The sequence below is a fragment of the Desmodus rotundus genome, chromosome 7 (genome assembly GCF_022682495.2).
Source record: "Desmodus rotundus isolate HL8 chromosome 7, HLdesRot8A.1, whole genome shotgun sequence".
NCBI classification, from domain to species: domain Eukaryota; kingdom Metazoa; phylum Chordata; class Mammalia; order Chiroptera; family Phyllostomidae; genus Desmodus; species Desmodus rotundus.
The window spans coordinates 21736794-21754178 of record NC_071393.1 but is presented as its reverse complement, the minus strand read 5'-3'; the positions used below and the strand labels follow the sequence as shown (position 1 = coordinate 21754178).

The following is a 17385-nucleotide window of genomic DNA, read 5'->3' as shown; positions in this document are numbered from 1 at the left end:
AATGGCTATCAGGAATCAAAGATTGCACGTCCCCTACATTGGTGACTAGAGAGGAGAAGGTTTGGGACTAAAACAGCAGTTATGCCAAAGGAGGGGATCTTAAGTCTTCTTATCTTTGCTTCTGCCTAACCCGAGGAGACCCACTTCAAAGACCTCAGTCCGGTGGCCCTGGAGCCGGAGTTGTCACAGCATCAGGAACAGGCAAATGCAGAGATCAGGTCACCGCTGTGACCAGTCTCATCTACGGAGTCCTTTCAGAAGTAGTCTTTGCTTATTCGGCGTCCTTTTTGTGAAAAAACTAATGTGCGAAGTCGTTCGCCCGTACTCCTCTTGGCCATTACCTAATTCTACTCTCACTTCCAGGAGTACCCTCCTACCAGGCGTGTAGAGTAGAGGGGATTTCTTACCTATTTTCTGTTCTGCAGCCCCTACCCAGCCTTTTATTACTTTATCACCTTGATTTTCCCTGGCTGCCAGGCAGCTTCAGTTCCTGTCTAGAGTTCTGGACCAATAGCCATTTCCCTCTCTGTCAAACACCCCACCCCACCCCCGCCTCTGGAGTTGTGGCAGGAACACTCCGTTGATGTTTTCCCCCCAGTCATACACATTGTAACAATGAACCGGCTGAGTTTCACGTAAACGCTGGGTGGATAAAATACTTTCCCACTTAGAAGTAAAGTGCTGGGCAAATTGAAGTGAATGTTCCCTTCCCGGCAGCTCCGCTGCGTTTCCTGAAAGAGATGTTTATTTCCAATAAAGCACTCACCTAAACGCTGTTCTTGGAAGAAGCTTTGCATTAAGGAAGGAGTGGGTGTAAGCCTTTGGTCTGATCTATTTGGATTATTATTTAATATTTATTGAGTAACAACATGGCTGTAGGAATTGTTCAGACAGCAAATGAGCCGTGCCCTTCTCTGATTAAAGTGAAGCCTGAATGTCCCTCCAGCAGAGGACACAGGCAGTGGTCTCTCGTGTTCCTTCTTCAGGTAATTGAGGAGATCGAAGAGATGATGCAGAACTCGCCAGACCCCGAGGAGGAAGAGGAGGTTCTGGAAGAGGAGGATGGGGGCGAAACTTCCTCCCAGGCGGACTCGGTCCTCCTGCAGGAGATGCAGGCCTTGACCCAGACCTTCAACAACAACTGGTCCTACGAAGGTGAGGGCTCCGGGGTGGGGCGGGCCTGCTGAGGCTGGTCCCCTGCTGGGGGACCAGGCACTGGGCACACGCTTCACGTGTAGCCAATAGAACCTCGCACCTAGGGAGTTGGCAACATCTTTCTTACTGGGCATCAGGGGGGAAGTTAGCATTTTTGGAAATAAAAAGGCAGTTGAGCAAATTAAAATGGTCAACCTAAGCAAAGAATAAGACTGAAGCAGACTAAGTAGAAGAAATCTGAACCCACTATTCGAAATGATGCCACTACAAACATAGATGAAAAAAACCCTACAACAGGTAATAATAACAGCTGATGGTTTTGGAGAGCTCTCTGCGAGCCACCCTGTTCCAGAACTTTCTACACACAACCTCCTTTCGTCTGCACACCAACCCCATTCCGGGTTAGCTGCGTGCTCTGAGAGGTTTAGCGACTTTTGCAAGGCCAATGTTGCAAAAACGTGATTAAAAATAAAACCTCCTCTTACTCAGAAAGCCTTTTCCATGGAAGTAGGGAGAAAGAAAACAGTTTTCTCACTGAAGAAGCGTTAAGCCAGAATGTGACGCACACCATGAGCTACCCGCAAAGGGACTACAGGACCAGAAAGAAACCTCACTCTTCTTGAGAGCTAAGTGGATGCAATGCGTTACAGTAATTAAGGTTTGCAGTTTGGAGTCAGGGGACAACACAGGTCCCGTTATCCTCCTCGATGATTGCTTTTCAAAGCACTGACTCCCCAATTCTTGAGGAAACATTTCTGAGGCTGGAGACTGGCAAGAGCCTTATCCAGCCATTCAAATGACTGGCATTCATTGGAAGAGGACAGAGAGAGGAATTCTGAGGGAGCAGGGAGGTCAGGGAGAGGGGAAGTCGCCTCCCTTATTTTCAACAGGGAGAAGCAAGCCTCTTACTGTGAATTTGCATCTCCCCTTGCGCCACACACGAGTCGGAAGGGTCGGAGCCAAATTTGAAGCCAGGTGGGTTAGCTCCAGAGTCCCGCCTCTTAATCTGTGTATCGTATTGATTCTCTGATGCAGATTTGTAGTAATTATGATTGTGCAAAGAAACAGGTGGATGAAGAATGAAATGAAAAGGCCCTGGCCCATGTGGCTCTGTTGGTTGGCACATCGTCTGGTAGTTTGAAAGGTCGTGGGTTCAGTTCCCAGTCAGGGCACATATCCAGGTTGTGAGTTTGATCCTTGGATGGGGCACATGTGAGAGGCAACCTGTCAATGTTTCTCTCTCTCCCCAAACCTCTTCCTCTCTCCCTAAAAGTCCTCAGGTGAAGACAAAAAAAATAGATATAACACAGCAAAGGCAAAGCTATGTATAAAGTCCATCCATCTGTAGGGATGATGTCGTTCTTGCTGCAGGGGTGCCGCACCCCTGGGAATAACTCTTTTGGACAGGGTGGGTGGGCGGGAGGGTGCTGGTGGCAGAGACTTAGGGACATGGAGGCAGAAGGTGGGTGGCCCAGGACATACAGACCCAAACAGGGATTAGAATAGCGGTGGAAATGGAGGCGCAACCTGAATTGCTGCGGTGGGAGTGAGGCTCGGGCAGCAAGGAGCAGAGGCTGGGCGGTGACACGCAGGAGGAGCCTGTGCAGAGAGATGGAGCGGACTTGGCTGTGACTCCGCATTCACAGCTGCCCCAGTCAGCCTGTTCTCAGTCACACAAAGGCCCCAAACATGGACATGGTCAGCAGAAGGCTCGTGAGAACAGCTGAAGTGCAGAGTGAAATGGCAAAAGCAGGAGGCGGCGGGCGGCGCCACAGAACAAAATAAAGGGGGAAGTCGGACCGAGTCAGCAAGTATCCGGGCAAAGCAGAAACAAAAAGGAGGAGGAAATGGAGATTCTGAGGCAGAAACAAAAGATGCCATTAGAAAGGGATACATTTGCCAAGATGCTTTCTGAGTTCATTTTATTTTAAATCCTCACCCGAGGATATATTCAGTGATTTCAGTGATGGAGACCGAGAGAGAGGGAGAGGGAAAGAGACAGACAGACAGACATGTGAGAAGAAACACAGATTGGCTGCCTCCCATAGGGCCTCAACCAGGGATCGAACCTACAACCTTTTGATGTATGGGACGATGCTCCAACCAGCTGAGCCACCTGGCCAGGGCTTGAGTCCATTTGAAATGAAGAAGTCTTACAGGATAGGAATTTAAAATGACGCTATCTTGCTGTTGCTGGTGGGGCTCAGTTGCTTGGAGCATTGTCCCACGCGTCAAAAGGTTGCCGGTTCGATCCCCAGTCAGGGTGCCTACGGGAAGTAACCAATCGATGTTTCTCAGATTGATGGGCGTTTTTCCTCTCTTTCCTCTCTCTCTAAAATCTATAAACATATTTAAAAAATTTAAATAAAGTCATCCGTCTCTCATGACCTCAGGTTCCCTTTCCTTTTTTCTGACAGTAGCAGACCACTCTCAGCCCACCAGCATCCATTTTTCACTCCTTGCCACCAGTCTTCCGCACGCCTCACACACTTTTGACTACAGGCATAAAGAAGGCCTCCAATGGCTCTGCTTATTTTGCTCTCGGTCAGTTCTTGGGAATAGGCACCACCCTCTATTCCTCTTCAGCACCGGTGCCAGAACTTCCTCTTAACACCCCCTCCCTCCACCACCAATTCTCAATCCATTTCACATAAAGAATACAATATTATACAAACAGGAAAATGTGGAGGACTGAACAAGGGATCAGGAAACCATGTGTCTGTCCACATACTTTTTTTGTGGGCAGAGTCCACTGACTTCCCTGGTGGCTGTTTCTTCTTCCTCCTTTGTTTCCCTGAGAGTGATGTTCTTTTCTGCAGACGATATACTGACCCCGCCCTTCCTGGCATGCCCCTAAATTGTGAATGTCTTTCCTGGCCCTTCAAGGAGTTGGAAGGGGTCTCCCCCAGAGGGGCTGTCCCAGCTCAAGAGGCAGCGGCCCCAGGACCCTCTGCAGTGGGCTCTGGCTGGAATGCAGGTGTCACCTGTGGACGGTCTTCCCCGCAGGACTGAGGCACATGTCTGGCTCTGAGCTGACCGAGCTGCTGGACCAAGTGGAAGGTGCCATCCGAGACTTCTCAGAGGAGCTGGTGCAACAGCTGGCCCGCCGGGATGAGCTGGAATTTGAGAAGGAAGTGAAGAACTCTTTCATCACAGTGCTCATTGAGGTCCAGAACAAACAGAAGGAGCAGCGAGAGCTGATGAAAAAGAGGCGGAAAGAGAAAGGGCTGAGCCTGCAGAGCAGCCGCGTGGAGAAGGGGAACCAGATGCCTCTCAAGGTACGTGAGCCACCCAGCTGGAAGCCCGGCGGTGTTCCGCTTCATGCTGTCAACGCTTCAGGTCCCAGCTCCAGCTCTGCATTGAACTCAGAAATGGGCCTACGCTGAGCAGGACACGGTGGCAGATGGGGGATAAAGAGGGAGAGGAGGCCACCTGTCTCCTCTCCTCCCCAGAGGACGCAGGTCTAGCTGGAGGAGACGGGGGTGAACAGGAGGAAATCATTGAATGTGTTCTCTCTCTTAGTCAAGACTTTAGACAAGCGGGGTGAAGGCGTTTAGGACTTGGGGTCAGAACTCCCGCTGCTTGCTGAGTGTAGAGTCCTGACTTCGCTCTAGATTGTCTGTAGGGTGTTGCAGGACTGAAAATTATGATGCTTTAGTGTTACATTGACAGGATTCTGCAGACCAATGGTCTCAATCAGGGCAGCTCGGTAGAATTATCCAAGGAGATTTTTCCAAATGCCCCTGCCTCGGCTCTATCCCATACCCACTGAACTGGGCCTAGGTCGGCGCATTTGGGAAAAGCATCCCAGATAAGGACCGTTGCTTGACATCTGCCCTTCCCAATGACTGGGCATTTTGTTTTCTTCCCTAAGATATTTGCATCATCATCTGTCCACGTGTTACTGTGTGGCTTTATTTTCCTATTTACACAGTGGAGGCGAAAATGAGGGGGCCCTGGGGGTGTCTTGCTTAGATAAGAGTCTTTGAGACTTTTTATTCTCTTATAGCCCAGGTTTACATTTCGACCTGTCTCTTAGCCCAGGTCTTACATTTACTGTCCAGTCACTGGACTCTGAGGTAGTTGCCTGGACCGAGTGGTGGCTCGTGGGTCTGGGTGGTTGGGGGAGGACACACAGTCCCCCTGGGGGTGACCACCAAGGGGCAGGAAGCATCTGCTCTTCTTGAGTCTCTTCTCCCCCAGCGCTTCAGCATGGAAGGCATCTCGAACATCCTGCAGAGCAGCATCCGCCAGACTTTTGGTTCCTCCGGAACTGACAAACAGGTATGAGCCATCTCCCTGGTCCCCGCGCTCCTCCTAGACGCTAGCCACGTGGCCCCCACACCCCCTGCCGGCAGAGCGGAGAATGGTGATTCCCAGTGCTCAGTAACCGTGGTCCTAACCTGTTCTACTCAGCGGGAGGAACAGAATAAACCTTAAAACTCGACACTGCTTGTAGACCTACAAGTTAGCTTGTTTTAAGAACTAAATGCATTAAAAGGGAAACGCATTTGATGTCCAATCCCGTTTGAGAGCTTAGACCTGCCCACCGGGACTTGCCCTTTAGCTGCCCACCCAACTCTGAGCCACGTGGTGGCATCTCCCAGTCGGCTCTGGCTCCATGCAATCAGGTGCCTGAGACGCATCTCTGGTTACTTAATGTTCAAAACGTTTCCCGCACACCCTTCGGGTGCTGACCTCTGGTGCTAGGCCCCCGGGGCACAAAGAAGAGTAGTTCCATCCCCACCTCGAGGCGCACACAGTAGACCAGCAGCGGCTGCGTGCAAATGGACCAGGGTCAGGCTGTGGAGTAAGTGCACATAGATTGTGCACGTGTTTCACACACGTTGGTAGCTGAATCCTAAGTGTTAGAATCCTGGAACACGTTATGGGAAGAGAGTTTAGGGACGACTAACTCAGTCCCCTTATTTCACTGAGAAGTAAGGCCCAGAGAGGTTGGACAAGATTTCCCCACAGCCACACTGCTACTGTGTGGGGGAGCCAAGTGGCAGAGCCAAGACTAACATGCGGTCTTCTGACTTTTGGTCTGGAGGTCTTCTCACTCGCTATGCCGGGCGCCCTTAGAGCCCTTCGAGGTCTCTCTGGCCTAGTTAGCGCCTGGTGGCCCCCTGGGCCCCCGAGATGATTTTGTTGTAGCAGCGCCTCAAATCCAGCAGAGGGCGCAAACCCAACATTCAACCCCAAGGGCTGGCTGAGGTTCTCTCGCCTGTCATTTTGACAAAAGACAAACCGTTCATTCCCAAATTGCACCGCAAAGGGTAAGAAAATGTAACACCCTCTCTGTGCTCCCAGCCCACGTGAGGAGAATCTCACCAGGACTTTTAAATAACCAAAGAGTTTCTAGTGTCTGGAAAACGCACAGGCTGGAACGGAGGGACATTTTTTCCTGGCAGTCAAGTCATAGTGTGTCCAGAGACACTCCGCAAAGACAAAGGTCCTGAGACGCTGGTGTGCGAGTCACGGTGTCGTCGAGCACGGACAGAGAAAAGCACAGTCCCCGTGCAGGTGGTCTTACACGTGCCAACCCCAGAGGACTCGCACCCAGCATCTCAAGCCCTGCATGCTGTTTGTCTCCTAGTACCTGAACACAGTCATCCCTTACGAGAAGAAAGCGTCGCCTCCGTCGGTGGAAGACCTCCAGATGCTGACAAACAGTGAGTTGCTCTCATTCTCGGCGAGGTCAGCTGCTCGTTTTTCTGCACCCTTCCCCGTGAGTTTGTCCTTGGTGCCTCAGGCCTGAGATTTCCGGGAACAGTTCTAGGTGGGTGGGGCTGTGCCCTGTATCATTGCCACGCCTGCCCCTGAGCAGGGGCGAAATGCAAGTACTCTGCAGTGGTGCCTCTCCCAGTTCCCACAGGGAAGAGATTAGCCAGAGGAGAATGAACTGGTGAAAGAGGTTGGGGGAGGGGGCGGGGCTGTGCAGGGACACTCTGGCTCACGCAGCAGTTCTCAAGGCTCTGCATCCTCTGCGGTGCCTGTTTTCTCCTCCACAGCTTGAGGACGCTGCTTAGTCTGAACTTGTGTCCCCTAAGCAGGGGGCTCGGTCCGTGGGGCTGGCTGTATTTTTAACGAGAAGCAAAGTTTCTTGGGTGGGAAAAGGCTGATTGGAAAGAAGAGAGTCTGGTTTTCTTTTCAAGAAATGACTGCCTGCTCTCCTCCACTTTGGCTCTATTGTCAAATATTGATAAACATTTCTGAGCTAGGAGAGAAAACAATGTGTATAAAGAGCCTTTTGCAGGTAAAATCTCTTTATATGCATTTAACACTACAACCCCCAAAGCGCTGGGTCGCACGGTGTGAACCGTCAGTGTCGGCTTGATTCTTTTCGGAAGAGAACCCTAGGCTGAGATGTGACAGGCTCAGGGAATCAGGAGCCGCCCATCTCCCTGGCAACCGTGCACTGCGTGAGTGGCGTGCCAGCCAGGCCGCCCAGCCCAGGGCAGCGCTGCGGGGAGGCACTGCGCCAGCCGCAGGGGGTGCCTCCGCGGATGGGAGAGGAGCTTGGTCTACCCAGCTGAGGGTGACGGATGCCTGCTGGGCCCAAGGGCTAAAAGGGACCAAACATTCTCATTTTGATCAATTTGGACTAAAGCAGAAGGTGCTGGCAAATAGAAATCCTGCTGACATCGATGGGTACCGTGTCCTTGAGACTCCGGAATTTTAAATTCAAAAGACGTTGGCCTCCTTTGGACTCATTTTAAATTCCTTTATTTGCATAAATATGCACTAAGATTTTTTTTCTTTGAAGGGAGCAGGTAGAGACGAACTGACATTTATAGGCGTTTGTGTTTTCACAAGTAGTCAGCATTTGGAAAATTAATTGGCAAAGGATGAAGGCTGATGTATGTAAAGTACTCTATCATGGTCTTAACAGAGGAGGAGCGATGTATTTATTACAGACCCTCATTAAGGAATTCGCTGTGAAATCCTTTCATTTTAATTAAGAAACGGTGAGTTAGTTGACATTTTTTAAGCACACTGAAAAAATTGTAGCTGGAGTATATCCATCATTTAGAATCCTGGGAAAATACTGAAAAGTGAACAAAGGAAAGTAAAGAACTCCTCGTCCCCTGGGCTGCGCTTGCTATTTGGTGTTTCTCAGCTACAATATTTTATGTCTTTTTCATGTACTTGGGAATAGACTGGCTATAAAATTTTGTATTGTGATTTTAGTCACATCAGTTAACATTTGGTTAACATTTTTTTTTATGGCTCTCTCTTCTATCATGTGGATATACCACATTCCCATATTTTATTCCCATGAAAAGAAGAAAAATGTCCTCTTTCCCGAATACCAATTCTCTTGTAGGTTATGAAAGGTTTGTTTTGTTTTGTTTTGTTTTTTGCCAAATCCTTGTGTGGATTTGTGGACAGTATTTCCTCTGTACCCGACTCCTGAACAGACTGGAGGCCAGCTGTGGGCACTGGATGGCTCATATGAATTTTGGAGATCAACTCAGACACCTGTTGACTGAGTGCCCTTATTGTATTTTTATGGCTGTTTCCTTGGCGCAGCATCTAGTCTGGCCCATGCTCAGCTGCAGAGTATTTCCAGCCCCTTCAGTTGACGTGAATCTATGTCTAAAAATACAGAAGAAATGAAACAAAATAAGCCAACACCTGGAGGGCCTCGGGTTTGGTCTCTCTTTTCGGACCTGGCCGCTGACTCATGCCAGCGCCACCTCGGTTTTACACCCACTCCTGATTTTTAGCCTGAAGTTTCATGACCCTGCCCTGAAACTAGACGGGGTCATCCGGGAGGAGCAAGGGCATGGGTGTGGGTCGGGCGCCTGCCTCTGTGGTCGGGGCTGCCTCCTCACCCTGGTGATCAGGGCCTGTTGACCTTCGCTGTTTTCTCTGCTGGCAGAAGGTAACACTTGCTCCCTGAAAGGAGCCAGACACTGTGGACACATCGCAGAGAAAGGAGCAGAGAAAGAGCCCCTGTGGTCTGGCTCTCAGAGACAACCCCTCTTAACAGTGTCATGCATGTCATTCCAGATTTTTCTATGAATATGAGCCTTTATTTAAAAGTTCTTTCTTCACTGTTAAGTATGTCTTTTACATATAGATCTCCCTTATTTTTCATACACCTATATAAGACTACATGGGCCCTGGCTGGTGTGGCTCAGTGGACTGAGCACCGACCTGCAAACCAAAGGGTTGCTGGCTCGATTCCCAGTCAGGGCACATGCCTGGGTTGCAGGCCAGCTCCCCAGTCCTGCAAGAGGCAACCACACATTGATATTTTTCTCCCTCTCTTTCTCTCCCCTGCCCCCCCTGTCTAAAAATAAATAAATAAAATTAAAAAAGAAAGACTAGAAGGGATAGAGTTTATTTAAGGAATCGTTGATGAAGAAATCCATTGGTAGAAACTACCTCCTTAACCCTCATTTTTTGATGTTATAAACAAGGTCCAGCTACTTGCTTAAAGGATTTTCTACAAGGCTGACTTCTACAAGGTGAATTATTAAGTATGAGAAGATGCAACCTAGTTTAATAACAGAAAACATTAGTTTAAAAACTTTTCTAAAAAGCCTTCGGGCTGTAATTAACACCTCATTGTGTGCTTCATGTGGAGTCCCATCCCGTTTCAACAAGAAGTCTATAAGCTCCTCAGAGCCCCTAAGGGTCTTGTATCTCCACACATTCTAGTGCTGTCCTGGGCATAAAATAGAAAGTAAATATTTGTCAGAAGTAATTCGTTTGTTATTAATAAATTGGAGGTGAGGGAATTTTCTGACGCTAGGCTGATAGGAATAGAACGTCTCTAGAGGCAGTTTTGTTGGTCACTCAGTGATGCATGCTAACATTTAGATCGACTGCATCTGAAAGCTGATTCTTTTTAAAAATTGATTTGTTTATCCTTATGACTATTAAAGATATATACTTAGGAGATGATGTGGAAATTATAGAAAAGCAAAAAAAAAAAAAAGATAAAAGAGAGACTTCCAGCCAAGATGGAGGCGTAGGCAGACACACTGTGCCTCCTCGCACAACCAAAAGTACGACAACAATTTAAAAAAACAGAAAACAACCAGTATTGACAGAAAAATCAAACTGTATGGAAGTCCCACAACCAAGGGGTTGAAGAAGAAACATTCATCCAGACTGGAAGGAGGGGCGGACAGAACTTGCAGGAAAGTGCAACTGGCACACCCAGCGAGGTGGTGGCTGGTGGAGCGGGTGGTCGCACATTTGAGGGCAGATAAACCAGGAGGAACAACTGGGGATCAAGACAGAACGCACAGCCCAGAGCTCCAGTGGGGAAATAAAGCCTCAAAGCTCTGATTGAAAACACCTGTGGGGGTTGGGGCAGCAGCAGGAGAAACTCCCAGCCTCATAGGAGTTTGCTGGAGAGACCCACAGGGGCCTAGAATGTACACAAACCCACCCACCTGGGAAGCAGCACCAGAAAGGCCCACTTTGCTTGTGGGTAGCGGAGGGAGTGACTGAAAACCGACAGAGAGTGGAGCAAGTGCCATTGCTCCCTATTGGACCCCTCCCCCACATACAGCATCACAGTGCAGCCACCAGCGGTACCCCACCCTGGTGAACACCTAAGGCCCCACCCCTTACTATGTAACAGGCGAGTCAAGACAAAAAAAAAAAATGGCCCAAATGAAAGAACAGATCAAAGCTCCAGAAAAAATATGACTAAGCGATGAAGAGATAGCCAACCTATCAGATGCACAGTTCAAAACACTGGTAATCAGGATGCTCACAGAATTGGCTGAATTTGGTCACAAATTAGATGAAAAAATGAAGGCTATGCTAAGTGAAATAAAGGAAAATGTACAGGGAACCAATAGTGATGGGAAGGAAACTGGGACTCAAATGAATGGTGTGGACCAGAAGGAAGAAAGAAACATTCAACTAGAACAGAATGAAGAAACAAAAATTCAGAAAAATTGAGGAGAGGCTTAGGAACCTCCAGGACATCTTTAAACATTCCAACATCTGAATTATAGGGGTGCCAGAAGGAGAAGAGGAAGAATAACAAATTGAAAACTTATTTGAACAAATCATGAAGGAGAACTTCCACAATCTGGCAAAGGAAATAGACTTCCAGGAAGTCCAGGAAGCTCAGAGAGTCCCAAAGAAGCTGGACCCAAGGAGGAACACACCAAGGCACATCATAATTAGATTACCCAAAATTAAAAATAAGGAGAGAATCTTAGAAGCATCAAGAGAAAAGGACAGTTACCTATAAAAGGAGTTCCCACTGTCAGCTGATTTCTCCAAAGAGACCTTACAGGCAAGAAGGGGCTGGAAAGAAGTATTCCAAGTCATGAAAGACAAGGACCTATATCCAAGATTGCTCTATCCAGCAAAGCTTTCATTTAGAATGGAAGGGCAGATAAAGTGCTTCCCAGATAAGGTCAAGTTAAAGGAGTTCATCATTACCAAGCCCTTATTATATGAAATGTTAAAGGGACTTATCTAAGAAAAAGAAGATCAAAAATATGAACAGTAAAATGACAGCAAACTTACAGTTAGTAACAACCACACCTAAAACAAAAACAAAAGCAAACTAAGCAAACAAGTAGAACAGGAACAGAGCCACAGAAATGGAGATTACATGGAGGGTTATCACCAGGGGAATGGGAGGGGCAGAGAGGGGGGAAAGGTAGCAAAGGTACAGAGAATAAGTAGCATAAAAGGTAGGTAGAAAATAGACAGGGGGAGGGTAAGAATAGTGTAGGAAATGTAGAAGCCAAAGAACTTATATGTACGACCCATGGACATGAACTAAAGTGGGGGAATGTGGGTGGGAGGGGGTGTGCAGCGTGGAGGGGAGGGAAGGGGGGAAATGAGACAACTGTCATAGCGTAATCAAAAAAATATATTAAAAATATAAATAAGTAAAAAAAGATAAAAGATAAAGAAGAAAAGCAAGTCGCCGCCACTCTGACTCTTGGTATGTGCTCCACCACCGCGGTGACCGCTGACACTTGACAGATGGCTCTAGACTTGGTTGCTCAATACTCAATCACTGTCTGCTGTCCTGGAATCGCTTCTCACTCACTTTGGGTTGGTGGGTTGTTTGGCCCTGGACGTGAGCTTCCTGCCTTGATGGCACCTTGGCTCATCTCTGTCTCTCTCCTTCCCTAGTTCTCTTTGCCATGAAGGAAGATAATGAAAAGGTGCCAACTTTGCTAACGGACTATATTTTAAAAGGTAAGAGCAGCCCAGCCCTGGATAGCGTGACTCAGTTGCTTGAGCATCGTCCACAAAGCGAAAGGTTGCAGGTTCGATTCCCGGTCAGGACACATGCCCAGGTTGTAGACCTGGTCTCCGGTTGGGCCCCGTTTGAGAGGCAAGACGGATGTTTCTCTCATGCATTGATGTTTCTCTCCCTCTCTTTCTCCCTCCCTTCCCCATCTTTAAAAACAAATAAGTAACATCTTACAAAATAAAAATAAAAAAAGAGAAGCCCAGCCCTCCGGGAACAGAAGCTGTCCTCTGGGCCCTGTCCCCAGGACTCCCACCGAAAGTGTGGACTCCACCCTGCCTCCTTCCCACACTGGGCAGGGCTGGGGAGAGCAAGGGGACAAGGGTGAGGCCCTCAAGATCATGGGGTTTGCCTTGGGGTGTTGCTTGGAGGCCTGAGAAGATTCCATTGCTCCTGAGTCACCAGTGTGACTGTACACGAGAAGTGGCCAAACTGACAGAAGGCTTATTGTGACATTTCTGTGGAGTTGGGCTCTTTAGTTGGGAAAACAAAGCCTGAGGATGCTGTTAATAGTTTTCAGCTGCTTAAAGGCAGCAAACGTGAGTCACGATGAGCTTCCTCCTTTCATCACTATTTCTTGTTTTACTTTGTATTTGTTTAACACATATGAAAGCAGAGTGAGTGATATAATGAACTTTTAGGTACTTAGCATCCTGCGTTAACAATTATTAACTCGTTGTCAGTTGTGTTTCATTAATAGCCCTTTCTGACTTCGCCCTTCTAATTATTTTCAAGCAAATCCTAATCCTATTTTCCATACATACATACCCTATTTTTCGGACTATAAGATGCACCCCCCCCAACAAATTTGGGAGGAAAATGGGGGTGTGTCTTGTAGTCTGAATGTAGCTTACCTGGCTCGCTGCTGGGAGCGGGGTAGGTGGCAGTGGAGTGGGGTTGGTTTTTGTGGTTTTTTTTCCTATTTTCCTCCTGTAAAACCTAGGTATGTTTTATGGTCCGGTGTGTCTTATAGTCCAAAAAATACAGTATTTCAGTATACATTTCTAGGACATAAGGACTCTTGAAAAACATATCCACAGTATTAACACAACTAGGCAAATAAAACATTTCTTAATATCACTGACTATCCAATAATGTTCAGATTTCCCTATAACATGTTTTCCCGTTTGTTTGACTCAGGCTCCCATGAAGGTCCACATTGCAATTGGATTTGTCTGTTAGTTTCTTTTCACATCCTGCCTCTCTCTCATTCCTTGACTTTTTTCTCCCCTTGGAGTAAGCAAGTTGTTTGTCCCTAGATTTTCATCATTCTGGCCTTTGATTGAAGATGTTCTTCCATCTTTTGTACTTCTTGTTAATGGGTAGAGCTAGAGGCCTGATCAGATTCGGCCTGAAATTCTTCATAAGGGCTAGGCCACTCATGGTTGTAAACTTCCAGTAAGAGACACATACACACTCTCTGGTTTTCTTCCTTTTCGTAGCATTAATACCTGTGTTCGTCTGCCTGGGCTGCTAAAACAGAATACCACTGCCTAGCTTAAACCACAGAGAGTTATTTTCTCACATTCTGGAGGCTAGACACCCATGAAGAAAGTGCTGGCAAGTTTGGTTTCTAGTGAAGGTTCTCATGGTGGCTTGTAGAATGTGGTCTTTCCTTCTGTGCTCAAGGAAGAGAGAGAGAGAGAGAGAGAGAGAGAGAGAGAGAGAGAGAGAGCTAGCTCTCACTTCTATCTCTTTTTATAAGGACATTAATTTAATCAGATCAGGGCTCCACCCTTAGGACCTCACTTACTTAACCTTCCTTTTTCAGTGGCTCCAACTCCAAAACCAGCTGTACTGGGGGGTTAGGACTTTAGCACATGGACTTTGGGGAGACACAGGCCTTCAGTGCTTAACAGCATCCACTGCGGCTCAGTCGTTGTCACCTTTGCTGCACCAGTTTTTGCTCTGCACACTCGCAACTCTGGGCTCAGTTTCAGAAGGCTTGTGGACCTCTGCTCCGAACCTCTGAACTGTATTGTTTCCATAAGGATCAGAAAGATTAATCTTAACTTTCTGCAGGAGGGATTTAGGCTAAACATTGGGAAGAACTCCTGACTCTTAAAAGGTTTTAAAAGAGCAGCAAATTTCTCAAAGGACATTTTCAAAGGAGGTTTATAGAAATGGGTTCCGTGAGTCTGGGAACCTGAGGGCTAGACTTTACCCCACGTGACCCACTGAAATGTCAGTGAATTTATGAAACTAGTTAACATTTACTGGGCCCCTTCTACTTGCCTCTGAACAACCCTTTGGGGTAGGCAAAGGCACAGCCTGTTGTACACACGGAGAAACAAGAGAGTCGAAGTCATTTCCCTAAGGTCGTGGAATTAGAAACAGCTGATCCAGGGTTTGGCTCCAGGCAGCTGAGCACCAGCGACTACACCCTTATTGCACCAAACAACCACCTATCATCAGCTCTTCCTTCTTTTGCAAGAAAGACATGTGACTGCAATTATTCCTGGTTCTACGGGGGCAGCTCTCTGCTGAGGATGCTGGTGGCAAGCTGGTGCGACCCCTCTCAGCCGGGGCCACCGTGCCTTGACCTCTGTCCTCTCCTCTTCTTCTTTTTCCAGTGCTCTGTCCTACCTAACCGCACCCCTGGGAGCAGCCTTGCCGCGGAGGTCACTGAGCAAGAGCCATTCCATCGCAGGGACTGCATGACACCACGTAACCTCCGGCGTGTATTCAAACGTGTAGAGCTTAACCTGGATTAAACACGAGCAACCGCGCGGGTCCTTTGCTGATGTTGGCTTCTAGTCCTAGTAACCATTGGATGCATGACAAGGGGCAGGGCTGGGGACGCCGCGGCCCGCCCTCTGCCTGTGGCGTCGAGGGGCGTCGAGGGGGAGGCAGGTGCCCTCACCACTCATTATGTAGTTTGGCTCCAGCCCTCACAAACAGCTTACACTTTAACACTAATTTTGAAATAAACCTTCGTTTAATTAATATTCTTCACGTGCTTTGGAGTGTGATGTCCGATGGTCCTGTTACCGACCCTCCAGAGAACGGCTCCCTCGCGTGATGGCCCGTGTCTGTGGTGGCTGCACGGTGTCTGGGGGCAGGAGCATACCGTTGTGGCCTCGATGGGGCTGCAGGTGGCACAGACAAGGGGGGGGCATCCCCAGGCTCAGAGACCTTGCGCCTTGGCAACCTTAGAGGGAGCTGAACGGTGTGTGGTGGGAACTTCTGGTTGGGGGGGGGGGGTGTCCAGAGGTGAGCAGATAGGAAGGGAGCTCAAGGAGCAGTTAGGCAGCTGTGCCCCTCTTGGTGAGATGGCCAGCTTGGCTCCCAGAGGTCCTCCACAGCCCCTCCCCAGGGACCTGGAGGCTCAGGGGTTGGGGGGAGCAGCTCTGTGAGCTGTTTGAGTCTGTGGGACTTCGCCCACTCTCCTGCCTGCCCCCAACAACCCCTGGGAATTGTCTCCCATGACCGTGCATGCCCAGCCCTGCCCTTTATGCCAACCTGGGGTTTCAGCAGCTGTGACCCTCGTGTGCCGTCGCCAGCATCGGTGCTGGGCAGCTGCCAGCCTCGCTTGACCAGTCGGTGAAAGCTGTCCTCAGATCCGGACGCCGGCTCGATTCCACAACCAGCGCGCTCTCGGCTTCCTTCTCTGGCTGGGATGATATCAACCCTGCCAATTGCCACAGCTTTATCTCAAACACAAACTTTTATCCAGCCCTCGCTAAGCGCCTGCCACTGGCCTTAGCATTCTCCACACATGGCCTCACATCACAGCAACCTCATGTGGTGTGGTAGGTGGGTGGCACTCTGCCCTGGCGTCAGAGACAACCAGGCTGAGCAGCAGAGGCTGGCGCTCGTCTCTTATCCCATTAGGCCCCCACTCACGCTTAGGAGCTCTGGTTGTTGAATGAAGGGTGGTGACCTCACAGGAGGCCACCAATCCACACAGGTGACAATAGAAGGCACCAATCCTTGGTGCCTGCCTCTCACTTTCTGGGTCTCACCTGTTGGGAGGGGGACTTACCCTACTTGGGGCACTGCCCCAGTGCCTGCAGCTCTGGTTCGGGCATCTACATGAAACAGAACGCGGGTGTAGACAGAGCTCCGGCTGCCACAGAAGAGAAGCAAACTGGTACCCGTGCACATCCTCAGGAGTCAGTGAATGGATGGAAGTCCAGGCTTTGACGCCGGGGTGACTTCAGCTCTGCATTCGCTGGCGCTCTGGCCAAGGGTGCAGGGGGTCGCTGGCACTAGGCGGCCCTGAGCAAGCAAGTTAACACTACTAGCGGCAGTTTTGCCAGTCTCAGCAAAGCGGAAGCACCAACTGCCTGCCTTGGGTTGTCAGATCTGGGTCAGCCCCTCCTTTCCCCAGTAGGCGTCTGAAGCAGCACAGGTCAGCTCATCAAAGCTGCTGGCAGTTAAATATACATCTCACGTGGCAGGCAGGCTCTCTCAGCCAGGAGGGGGTGTGTCCAGGAGGGAAGCAGTGGCTCCTCTTCCCTCTCCTTTCATCTGTGCAGGCATTGAGAGGGAATAGTAAATCAATTTCTCCTGGTTTTTTTTTTTTTTTTTTACACAGCCCTTCCCTCTGTCTTTGCTAATCAAAGTATAAACGCAAAACCCCGGGCCCTACCCGGGACCTCCTGAGTCAGAAGCTGCACCGCAATGAGATCTGCAGGCAGTGGTGTTTGCGGTACGTTGTGGAGGAACTTGGCTGCAGGTGTCCAGTGTTGCTGCAGCCTCTGGGAGGCACCACCTGAGGAAAGCACAGGTGGTGTGAATGTGAGGACAGGTGAACGCCATCCTCTTCCCAGCTTCCGATCTCCTGCTTTAGGACCTGCAGTCTTGACTGCAGAACTCAAGGCCAATCTCAGAGGTCCACACTCAGCAAGGGGTCCTGGAGACCTAGCTCTGCAGGGTGGTCTCCTAGGTAGGGAGGAGGGAGGTCTGGCCCTTGGGTTCTTTTTCTTTTTTTTAAAAAAATTATTTTTTTAGAGAGAGGGGAAAGGAGGGAG

At 49.0% G+C, this 17385-nt stretch overlaps 1 protein-coding gene and 1 long non-coding RNA gene across 2 annotated transcripts in view; one reads left to right on the top strand and one right to left on the bottom strand.

Annotated features, from left to right (window-relative positions):
- Window positions 1–15355, top strand: part of FEZ1 (fasciculation and elongation protein zeta 1) — a 40415-nt gene extending 25060 nt beyond the window's left edge. The window contains exons 5-10 of the mRNA XM_024557312.3: window positions 987–1155; window positions 4162–4433; window positions 5359–5439; window positions 6755–6830; window positions 12289–12354; window positions 14983–15355. Of these exons, the coding sequence (XP_024413080.1) occupies window positions 987–1155; window positions 4162–4433; window positions 5359–5439; window positions 6755–6830; window positions 12289–12354; window positions 14983–14999 (681 nt within the window). The 3' untranslated portion in view covers window positions 15000–15355. The remainder of the gene's footprint in view (window positions 1–986; window positions 1156–4161; window positions 4434–5358; window positions 5440–6754; window positions 6831–12288; window positions 12355–14982) is intronic.
- A 46-nt stretch (window positions 15356–15401) lies between these two features.
- LOC139441036 (uncharacterized) lies at window positions 15402–16671 on the bottom strand. The gene is made up of 3 exons (XR_011651418.1): window positions 16395–16671; window positions 15872–16040; window positions 15402–15498 (listed from the first exon to the last, which is right to left on the bottom strand). It is a non-coding gene; the product is annotated as an uncharacterized lncRNA (long non-coding RNA).
- Between the last annotated feature and the right edge of the window lie 714 nt (window positions 16672–17385).